The 12,183-nt window shown below is 44.4% G+C and overlaps 1 protein-coding gene across 2 annotated transcripts in view; it reads left to right on the top strand.

Annotated features, from left to right (window-relative positions):
• The window catches only part of LOC109872995 (SLIT-ROBO Rho GTPase-activating protein 3), a 128,955-nt gene that overhangs the window by 70,244 nt on the left and 46,528 nt on the right, over positions 1-12,183 (top strand). For both annotated transcript variants that reach the window (XM_020464491.2, XM_031822719.1), the window contains one exon: positions 5,410-5,472. In XM_020464491.2, coding sequence (XP_020320080.1) covers positions 5,410-5,472 — 63 coding nt within the window. The remainder of the gene's footprint in view (positions 1-5,409; positions 5,473-12,183) is intronic.

The following is a 12,183-nucleotide window of genomic DNA, read 5'->3' as shown; positions in this document are numbered from 1 at the left end:
GGCATGTACCGCCGTGCTAGCAATTACGTTCTCTCACTGAGCTCCCACAATACCAGGTGTGTTCCCCACACTCGTCATCACTAGATAGGTTGTGTGGGATGGGTGTAAATGCAGTATTTCTGTCCTCTGTAAAACACATTACTTATAGTCCTCCTCCATCTGATAGGAAAACTGAATGTCACTGACAAGTCAAGCTTCTTTCTCAAGGCTCCGTTTGAAAAACAACACTACATGACATGACAAAATGACAATCTGGATATTGGTTGACAACAGGAAAAAGAGGAAACGGCTGATTGTGCCTTTTCTCAGCTTGAGTCATTACTGATGTTATCTACTTAATAAATCAAATCAAATTGTATTAGTAACATGCGCCGAATACAACAGGTTACAGTACAATGCTTACTGACGAGGCCCTAACCAACAATGCAGTTGAAAAAAATATGGATAAGGATAAGAAATAAAAGTAACAAGCAATTAAAGCGCTGCAGTTAAATAACAATAGCGAGACTATATACAGGGGGGTACCGGTACAGAGTCAATGTGCAGGGGCACCAGTTAGTTGAGGTAATATGTAGGTAGAGTTATTAAAGTGACTATGCATAGATGATAACAACAAAGAGTAGCAGCGGTTTAAAAGAGTGGGAGGGGGGGGGGGGCAATGCAAATAGTATGGGTGGCCATTTGAATAGATGTTCAGGAGTCTTATGGCTTGGGGAAAGAAGCTGTTTAGAAACCTCTTGGGCCTAGAATTGGCGCTCCGGTCCTGTTTGCCGTGCGGTAGCAGAGAGAACAGTCTATGACTAGGGTGGCTGGAGTCTTTGCCAATTTTTAGGGCCTTCCTCTGACACCGCCTGGTATAGAGGTCCTGGATGGCAGGAAGCTTTGCCCCAGTGATGTACTGGGCCGTTCGCACTACCCTCTGTAGTGCCTTGCAGTCCGAGGCCGAGCAGTTACCATACCAGGCAGTGATGCGACCATGCTGTTGATGGTGCAGCTGTAGAACCTTTTGAGAATCTGAGGACCCATGCCAATTATTTTCAGTCTCCTGAGGGGGAATAGGTTTGCTTGGACCATGTTAGTTTGTTGGTGATGAGAATGGGGACGTGCTCGGTCCTCTTTTTCCTGTAGTCCACAATCATCTCCTTTGTCCTGGTCACATTGAGGGAGAGGTTGTTGTCCTGGCACCACACGGCCAAGTCTCTGACCTCCTCCCTATAGGATGTCTCGTTGTTGTCGGTGATCAAGCCTACCACTGTTGTGTCATCGGGCAAACTTAAGGATGGTGTTGGAGTCGTGCCTAGCCGTGCAGTCATGAGTGAACAGGGAGTATAGGAGGGGACTGAGCATGCACCCAAAGGGCCCCTGTGTTGAGGATCAGCGTAGCAGATGTGTTGTTACCTACCCTTACCACCTGGGTGCGGCCTGTCAGAAAGTCCAGGATTCAGTTGCAGAGGGAGGTGTTTAGTCCCAGGATCCTTAGCTTATTGATGAGCTTTGAGGGCACTGTGGTGTTGAACACTGAGCTGTAGTCAATGATTTGCATTCTCACGTAGGTGTTCCTTTTGTCCATGTGGGAAAGGGCAGTGTGGGGTGCAATAGAGATTGCATCTTCTGTGGATCTGTTGAGGTGGTATGCAAATTGGAGTGGATCTAGGGTTTCTGGGATAATGGTGTTGATGTGAGCCATGACCAGCCTTTCAAAGCACTTTGTGGCTACAGATGTGAGTGCTACGGGTCAGTAGTCATTTAGGCAGGTTACCTTAGTGTTCTTGGGCACAGGCACTATTGTGGTCTGATTAAAACATGTTGGTATTACATACTCAGACAGGGAGAGGTAGAAAATGTCAGTGAAGACACTTGCCCGTTGGTCTGCCAATGCTCGGAGTACACATCCTGGTAATCCATCTTGCCCTGCGGTCTTGAGAGTGTTGACCTCTTTAAAGGTCTTACTGACATCGGTTGCGGAACAGCTGGTACTCTCATGCATGTTTCGATGTTATTTGCCTCGAAGCGAGGCTTCCGGGTTCCGGGTTAGAGTCCCACTCCTTGAAAGCGGCAGCTCTAGCCTTTAGTTCAGTGTGGATGTTGCCTGTAATTTTTTTATTTTATTTATCCGTTATTTTACCAGGTAAGTTGACTGAGAACACGTTCTCATTTGCAGCAACGACCTGGGGAAGAGTTACAGGGGAGAGGAGGGGGATGAATGAGCCAATTGTAAACTGTGGATTATTAGGTGACCGTGATGGTTTGATGGCCAGATTGGGAATTTAGCTTTAGTAATCCATGGCTTCTGGTTGGGGTATGTACATATGGTCACTATAGGGACGACGTCATCAATGCGCTTATTGATGAAGCCAATGACAGATGTGGTGTACTCCTCAATGCCACTGGCGGAATCCCGGAACATATTCCAGTCTGTGCTAGCAAAACAATCCTGTAGCTTAGCATCTGCTTCATCTGACCACTTTTTTAAAATTGATCTAACACTGGTGCTTCCTGCTTTCATTTTTGCTTGTAAGCAGGCATCAGGAGGATAGAAATATGGTCAGATTTGCCAAATGGAGGGCAAGAGAGAGCTTTGTGTGCATCTCTGTGTGTGGAGTAAAGGTGGTCGAGAGTTTTTTCCCCTCTTGTTGCACATTTAACATGCTGATAGAAATTTGGTAAAACGGATTTAAGTTTCCCTGCATTAAAGTCCCTGGCTACTAGGAGCGCCGCCTTTGGGTGAGCATTTTCTTGTTTGTTTATGGCGGAATACAGCATAAGATATTACAGTTTTGAAAGTCCCGTTGGTAGTTTAGTCTTCCGCGTAGGTCATCGATTTTATTCTCCAAAGATTGCACGTTTGCTAGCAGAATGGAAGGAGGTTGGGGTTTATTTGATCGCCTATGAATTCTCAGAAGGCAGCCCTCCCTCTGGGCCCTTTTTCTCTGCCTCCTCTTCACGGAAATCATGGGGATCTGGGCCTGTTCACGAGAAATCAGTATATCATTCGTGTCAGGCTCATCAGACTCGTTAAAGGAAAAAAAGGATTCTGCCAGTCCGTGGTGAGTAAGAGACGGTAGTGGCAACATTATGTACAAAATAAGTTTAAAAAATTGTCACAAACAATGCAAATAAATGAACAAAAAAACACAATCGGTTGGGGACACGTAGAAGGTCAGCCTTCTTCTCCTCTGCCATTTTACAAAGACATCCATTAACTGCATGAGTGTGTTTCACCACATCATATACGCCAGTAATGTGGTAACACTATAAATGCTGATGTTGATGGTTCAGCCGTTTTTAGAGGGTGTTGTCCCAATGCATTCAGTGCAGATCACAGGTGGCAGGTCAGAAAGAGAGGGATGTGACATTTACCCACCAAGCACCACAACTAAACAGCAGCTTTAACAGTCAGCAGCACATCATCTGTAGCTAAACATAGCCCACGTGTAATAATCACAGGAAACGGCAGCGTGAGGTGGAATATGAAACCACACATACTCCAGCCCTCTTCAGACATAGAGGGAGAGAGGCCAGATGGGAAGTTCATTCACTAGTCGAGGGGTTGATTGTGTTCCACTGGCTGGTCTGGCTGGCAGTCTCTCTTTTAGAGTAATGTATGTCTCTGTCCATCCATCACATGCACAGTGCCTTTTTCCACATTTTGTTACGTTACAGCCTTATTCTGAAATGTATTGAATATATTTTTCTACACACAATACCCCATAATGACAAATCAAAAACAGGTTTTTAGAGATTTTTGCTAATTTATTAAAAACTAAAAACGAAAATTTTACATTAAACATAAGTATTCAGACACTTTACTCAGTACTATGTTGAAGCACCTTTGGCAGCCATTACAGCCTCGAGTCTTCTTGAGTATAGTGCTACAAGCTTGGCACATCTGCATTTGAGGAGTTTCTCCCATTCTTCTCTGCAGATCCTCTCAAGCTTTGTCAGGTTGGATGGGGAGCGTTGCTGCATAGCTATTTTCAGGTCTCTCCAGAGATGTTTGATCGGGTTCAAGTCCAGGATCTGGCTGCGCCACTCAAGGACATTGAGTGACTTGTCCTGAAGCCACTCCTGCATTGTCTTGGCTGTGTGCTTAGGGTTCTTGTCCTGTTGGAAGGTGAACCTTCGCCCTAGTCGGAGGTCCTGAGCACTCTGGAGCCGTTTTTCTTATCAAGGATCTCTACTGTACTTTGCTCCATTCATCTTTGCCTCGATCCTGACTAGTCTTCCTGTCCCTGCCGCTGAAAAACATCCCCAGAGCATTCCCGCCACCACCATGCTTCACCGTAGGGATGGTACCAGGTTTCCTCCAAACGTAATGCTTGGCATTCAGGCCAAAGAGTTCAATCTTGGTTTCGTCAGACCAGAAAACCCTGTTTATCATGGTCTGAGAGTCTTTAGGTGCCTTCTGGCAAACACCAAGTGGGCTGTCATGTACTTTTTACTGAGGAGTGGTTTTCGTCTGGCCATTCTACCTTAAAAGGCCCTGATTGGTGGAATGCTGCAGAGATGGTTGTCCTTCTGGTAGGTTTTCCCATCTCCACAGAGGAACTCTAGAGCTCTATCAGAGGGACCATCTGGTTCTTGGTTACCTCCTTGACTAAGGCCCTTCTCAGCCAATTGCTCAGTTTAGCCGGGACGGCCAGCTCTAGGAAGAGTCTTGGTGGTTCCAAACTAATCCATTTAAGAATGACTGAGACCACTGTGTTCTTGGGGACCTTCAATGCTGCAGAAATATTTTGGGTACCCTTTCCCAGATCTGTGCCTGTCTCAGAGCTCTACGGACAATTCTTTCGACCTCATGGCTTGGATTTTGCTTTGGCATGCCATGTCAACTGTGGGCCTTTCCAAATCATGTCCAATAAATTGAATTTACCACAGGTGGACTCCAATCAAGTTGTAGAAACATCTCAAGGATAATCAATGGAAACAGGATGCACCTGAGCTCAATTTCGAGTCTCATAGCAAAGGGTCTGAATACTTATGTAAATAAGGTATTTATTTTTTATATATATATACATTTGCTAAAATTTCTAAAAACCTGTTTTCGCTTCGTCATTATGGGGTATTGTGTGAAGATTGCTGAGTTTTATTTTTATTTTATTTAATCCATTTAGATTAAATGTAACAACATTTGGAAAAAATCAAGGGGTCTGAAAACTTTCAGAAGTCTCTGTATGTTTAATTAAGCTGTTGGTCACTGTACTGTATGTGCACTTTCTTAAACTGCTGTTAAGATTTAAACCAATCCAGACAGGGTCTCATCACCACCAACACACTGAAAAACATTGCCTGTCAGTTTGTTGTTACAGGATATTCATCACTATTTTGACTATTTGTTGATGCACTTCATCCACCTGGATTGATTGATGTGCATTGGCACTAACTGCTTTCCAACCCATTGATTTTCAGAGCAAGGACATTGGGATTCAGATGCACGAGGAGCTGGTAAAAGTGACCAACGAACTCTACACTGTGAGTACAACAAAACCCATCTTCTTTTCCCCTGTCAGAATCGATTCCTTCTCCTCTTGTTGCATACCTACATCCAGACACAGCCAGTATCAAGGCCTCTACTGAGGGCAATGTGATGAGACTAGCGTTCCTCTTTCTCTCGCTCTCTCGCTCCCTTCTCTTCTTTTTATCTCTCTCTCTTTCTCTCTCCAAACTGCAGTGTGATTCTCAGATGTAGAGGATGATATGGAGGAGGAGGTGGGTGATTGTTATGATGATGGAATGAAACGTTGCATTTCTCTCCAAGTGGGCCAGTTGCAGGCTGCAGCTCAGATCACTTCCACATTGCAATATTGTTCTGGTGCCAGTGGCTGGGCCCACAGTAACAGGAAGGCAAAACACCCCTCGCTCAACCATCGGGTCTACTGTATCTATGTGTCCGTCAGGGCTTCTCTCTATGCCTTTATTAACTCTTCTGTAAACTTTCCTTTGTGACCAGGGAGAAATCAAGGGCACACTGTGACACTGTGCTTCTGCCCCCCTGTCGCGTTGTGAAGCTCATACTGAAGGAGACACTGTGCCTATGTCTGGAGAAGCTCCAGGCAACTTCAGCTGTCCTCTTGCTCCCCCAAGAAGAGCAGACTTCGATGACTTATTCATCTGATGTCATGAGTGACAGGCTATCAAAGGACAGGGCTGGCACAGATGCCATCTCTCTCTGATTGGACCATCTGTCCACCATGACACAGTAAAAAGGGGTTATAGAGAGGTAGAATAGAGGTTATAACTCCTTTTAAAGGTGAAGAGAAAGATCATCAACTACGATCAGGGCCAAAGGACCAAAGGCAGACCTCTTTATACCATATACCAAGTGAAGCCTTAACCAAAATATAGGACTGCATAATAATGATAAATGCTGTTTTTTTTATACCAAGTCACTTAAGTATCTGTCTAAATGTGGTGTTACATTTGACAAACCCATGTATTCTCTCCACTGCAGACTATATTTTATTGACTGAATCAAATCTCCACGTTCAATCACTGCCTCTAGTCTATGCTAACTGACCCACTCTCACCCTGCATATTTCCTAACCCCCCTGTACACATTAAAGGCAAGGATATTCGAGCTCACGGCTGCATCAGCAGCACCTCTATCTTCCCTCGAGTCTGCCAGGCTTTCCCCACCAGGTTTATGAATGAGACAGAGATAGTTTTTCCTCTTAAGCGGCTGGTGTCCTAAACCCTACCCTGTGCGGGGTACGGCCCAGGGGGCTCGCTCCAGCAGCAGTGTGCATTTCAAGGTCACAGCAAGAGGAGTCCAAATGCATCAGGATGCAGACAAGAAAACAGATAATTACTCTGCTCCTCTCCCTGCTCTTCAACAGCTAGGGCCAGCCATGGCTTGGTTAAACATGTGGGCTGCTATCAGATTGAATGGCCATGATCATGTTTTATGATTGTTCCTCTCTTCTTCAAGCCCCATTTGACTCCTGTGGTGCCCCATTTCATTTTTGCCCCATCTCAAAAATCAAACTAATCAGAATCAGAAACCCACAGATGTGACATTTTCTCGAAATACTGATGATAATGATGATTGTGGTTTTGGCTGTCGTATTTATTCATTGTATAAAATGGCAGTTAAAAAACATGGGAACAGTCGAAGCGGTTAGCTCATTGGTAATCAGATGACAGAGCTTATGGACTGCAAACAACAATGCAGAATTGCAGAAATCCCTTGTGAATCCCTTTAAAATCAAATCATATCAAATGTTATTGGTCACATACACATGGTTAGCAGATGTTATTGCGAGTGTAGCAAAATGCTTATGCGTCTAGATCCGACATTGCAGCAGTATCTAACAGGTAATATCTAACAATTCCACAACAAAACCTAATACTCATAATCTTGTAAAGGAATGGGATAAGAATATATAAGTATAAAATATATGGATGAGCAGTGACAGAGCGGCTAAGATGCAATAGATAGTAAAGAATAGTGAAGGATACTGAAGTGTCTATACATATGAAATTAGTAATGCGAGATATGTAAATTCTTAAAGTGGCATTATTAAAGTAACTAGTGTTCCATTTATTAAAGTGGCCAATGATATCAAGTCTGTTGGTAGGCAGCCGCCTCTCTGTACTAGTGGTGGCTATTTAACAATCTGATGGCCTTGAGATAGAAGCTGTTTTTCAATCTCCCTGTCCCAGCTTTGATGCACCTGTACTGACCTCGCATTCTGGATGGAAGCAGGGTGAACAGGTAGTGGCTTGGGTGGTTGTTGTCCTTGATGATATTTTTTGCCTTCCTGTAACATTGGGTGTTTTAGGTGTCCTGGAGGGCAGGTTGTTTGCCCCCAGTGATGCGTTGTGCAGACCGCACCACCCTCTGGAGAGCCCTAGGTTGTGGGCTGTGCAGTTTCTGTACCAGGTAGTGATACAGCCTGACAGGATGCTCTCTATTGTGCACCTGTAAAAGTTAGTCAGGGTTTTCGGTGAAAAGCTACATTTTTTCAGCCTCCTGAAGTGAAGAGTGCCTGAGAGTCTGTGTGCCTGGACCATTTCAGTGTGTCAGTGATGTGTACGCCGAGGAACTTAAAACTTTACACCTTCTCCACTGCTGTCCCGTCAATGTGGATAGGGGGGTGCTCCCTTTGCTGTTTCCTGAAGTCCACGATCATCTCTTTTGTTTTGCTGACATTGAGTGAGAGGTTATTTTCCTGACACCACACTCCGAGGGCCCTCACCTCCTCCCTGTAGGCCGTCTCGTCGTTGTTGGTAATCAAGCCTACCACTGTACTGTTGTCTGCAAACTTGATGATTGAGTTGGAGGCGTGCATGGCCACGCAGTCGTGGGTGAACACGGTGTACAGGAAGGGGCTGAGAATGCGCTTGTGGGGCCCCAGTGTTGAGGATCAGCGGAGTGGCGATGTTTTTTCCTACCTTCACCACCTGGGGGCGGCCCGTCAAAGTCCAGGACCCAGTTGCACAGGGCGAGGTCGAGCCCAAGGGTCTCAAGCTTAATGATGAGTTTGGAGGGTACTATGGTGTTGAATACTAAGCTGTAGTCAATGAACAGCATTCTTACATAGTTATTCCTCTTGTCCAGATGGGATAGGGAAGTGAACAGTGGGATGGCGATTGCGTCGTCTGTGGACCTATTTGGGAGGTAAGCAAATTGGAGTGGGTCTAGGGTGTCAGGGTAGGGTGGTAGTTATATGATCCTTGACTAGTCTCTCAAAGCACTTCACGATGAAAGAAGGGAGTGCTACGGGGCGATAGTCATACCTTAGCTTTCTTGGGAAAAGGAACAATGGTGGCCATCTTGAAGCATGTGGAGACAGCAGACTGGGATAGGGATTGATTGAATATGTCACATTCACTAGCACAGGGTCTAGAGATTTAAGAGGGTTTGGCTGAAGCCATTGTTCAAACATTATTTAAGTATCTGCTGCTGGTGCTACTGAGACAGCTATTGATTTGAGGGCATGAGGCTTGATGCCTGTGGCTTGAATTATATGTAGTGAATCTGAAATGAGAAATGAGAGCAAAAAACAGCAATTTCTTCATTGGATCACAGAGTCAATTATTCACCTGGCAGCTCTGATCCATTTAAACAACATATATATATTTGTAAAGTTTTTTTGAATTAACCAGACAGTACAGGAGCAAGAAGTCCTGCTGCAGTTTTCTTGGTTCATTTGTTATTAAACTCTGCCACACTAGAGGCTGATTGTTTAATGAATGCAGCAGCACGCCGCCCTGTTAGTAAGTTTGTTACAATACATTATGGAAAGGATGGAGATGTTCTGCTCTCTGTTTCCACCCTGGGTCTGAGATGGGCAGTACAGTCTGATACAGACCGTCCCAGTGCAGTGACTTACAACAGGTCTGGTTTTTCCATTTCCGTTTCATTCCGGGGTGCTCCTCTGACTGTCATGGTAATTGTGTTAGTCATAATGGCCACGTTTATTGTAACAGGTCTCTTGAGATAACACGCTCATATTTTTCAAATTGACAAACTGTAGGAAACCAATTTGGTTTTAATACACAGGCTTATAGAACACAGAATCCAATATCAGAGTGGCACATAATTAAATGTAACCTTCATTTAACTAGGAAAGTCAGTTAAGAACAAATTCTTATTTACAATGACGGCCTACCCCGGCCAAACCCGAACGACGCTGGGCCAATTGTGCGCCGCCTTATGGGACTCCCAATCACGGCCGGATGTGATGCAACCTGGATTCGAACCAGGGACTGCAGTGATGCCTCTTGCACTGAGATCAATGCTGCAACCACGGTTCACTTTAAGTGGAAGTCACGTCTGTCTGTATTTCCACAATTGAATATGTTAATTGTAGCTTTCATCAGTGCAGAAACAGAACAGCCTCAGGCTATTGTTTGAGTGAAGACAGTAACCACATACACACACCTCCCAGAAGGTAGACCCTGCCTCACCTCAATGTTCCTGCAAATTACATTCTGTCTTTAGCTGTTGGTCTTTTAGTTGTGCTGCTCGAAGTTGCCTGGAAACCCTGTTTTCTTTTCACGCTGTTGGAGAAATGGGTTGCCAGCCTTGGGAGATGCGCACTGCTAGCCCTAGTTTCCCCAAACACTGAAGTGACTTCTTTCTACTGTGTACTCTGTCATATACCAGAATAGACAAGAGTTTGTTTTTGCTTTGCGTTTTTTCTTTGAAGTGTTTGCCTTTCAGATCTTTGTGAGTTTTTTTTTTTACTCTCCTAAGACTTGTAGCGCCTTGTGCAGTGGAGCTCTGTTGATGAAAGCATTGACTGGCTGGATGATAAAAATAAGCTGTTCTTCTGACTAAGAAACCTTACTATCATACAGTAGCAGTCAACTGGAAATAGTAGAGATTCTGTGTGTGTATGAGTTGACATAAACCCAACCCATTAACCCTGTGATGTTCTTATAACCTTCTTTTTCCAGATTAAAGGGAGTCATACCATCCGGTCAGATGATACTATACAAAGTGAGCATTAACTACAGTAAGAGAACAAGCTAGCTTTAATGTTAGGCTCTCTGTCTGTCTAACATCGAGTTATAGTACTGGATCTCGCAGCCGAGTTACACGCACAGGAAGCGTTTTAAGACGCTGCACACATCAAATCAAATCAAATTTATTTATATAGCCCTTCGTACATCAGCTGATATCTCAAAGTGCTGTACAGAAACCCAGCCTAAAACCCCAAACAGCAAGCAATGCAGGTGTAGAAGCACGTCTGTGCTGTACTTTACAAGGCTGCTGAATGAGCTGCTAAGACCTCCTGAGGCCAGACCACATAACAGTGGGCCTAACCGTCAGACAGACAGAGCGACAGACAGCAGAGTGGGTCTTACCCTCACAGACAGACAGCAGAGTGGGTCTAACCCACAGACAGACAGCACAGAACAGTGAGAGAGCTGCTTTGCATGCTTGACACCTTATAGATGATGCTGCAGCGGATAGTAGCCATCTTACAGGCTCCTGACCAAGTCTGCTATGTTGTGATTTTTTATGCTATAATATCTTTTGACTGGAAACAGCTTCTGGACATCAGAACAGCCATTACTAACCTTGATTTGGATGAAAATATCTACTTCAACGAGTCAGCAGCTCTGGACGCTCTACTTACTCCGGACCAGGCCCTAATCCCCCGACTCGAAAAAGGAGGCGGTGGAGAAAGAGAAGCAGGCGAGTCATCATCCTGACGAGATTATGTCGACGAGCAAATAGACGACCATTGCACTCAGTTCTATTGGCGAACATGCAGTCACTGGAGAACAAACTGGATGAGCTCTGTTCGAGACTATCCTATTAACGGGACCTGGAAAACTGTAATATTCAATGTTTCTCAGAGTCGTGGCTGAAAGAGAACATAGATAATATACATCTCGCTGGTTTTTCTATGTATAATCAAGACTGGATGGCAGACTCGGGTAAGATGAAGGGGGGAGGGGTGTATCTCTTTGTTAACAAAAGCTGGTGCGCGATCTCTAATGTTAAGGAAGTCTCAAGTTACCATACTATTTACCAAGAGTTTTCATCTATATTTTTTGTAGCTGTCTATTTACCATCATAACTCGATGAAGGCATCTAGACTGCACTCAGTTAGTTGTATAGGGCCATAAACAAACAAGAAAATGCACAGCCAGAGGCATGGTTTCTCGTCTCCGGTGTCTTTATTGCAGGGAACCTAAAATCTGTTTTACCCAATTTTTACCAGCATGTCACCTGTGCAACTAGAGGCGATTTAAAACTTTAAATCACATGTACAAGGCCCCCTCTCTCCCTCCCTTTGACAAATCAGATCATAACTCTATCCTTCTGCTTTCTGCTTACAAGCAAAAACTCAAACAGGAAGTACCAGTACTGCGCTCAATATGGAAGAGGTTCGATATAGTGGATACTAAGCTACAGGACTGTTTAGCTAGCACAGACTGGAATATGTTCCGAGATTCATATAATAACATTGAGGAGTGTACCACATCAGTCACCAGCTTCATTAATAATTGCATCGATGATGTTGTCCCCACAGTGACCGTACGTACATACCCAAACCAGAAGCCATAAACTACAGGCAACATCTGCAGTGATCTAAAGGCTAGAGCTTCTGATTTCAAGGAGTGGGACAATACTCCGAAAGCTTATAATAAATCCCTCTATGAACTCCAACTAGCAATCAAACAGACAAAGCATCAATAAAGGACAAAGATCGAATCCTACTA

The sequence above is a fragment of the Oncorhynchus kisutch genome, linkage group LG1, assembly GCF_002021735.2.
Source record: "Oncorhynchus kisutch isolate 150728-3 linkage group LG1, Okis_V2, whole genome shotgun sequence".
In the NCBI taxonomy this organism is placed as follows: domain Eukaryota; kingdom Metazoa; phylum Chordata; class Actinopteri; order Salmoniformes; family Salmonidae; genus Oncorhynchus; species Oncorhynchus kisutch.
This window is presented reverse-complemented; position numbering and strand designations above follow the sequence as displayed.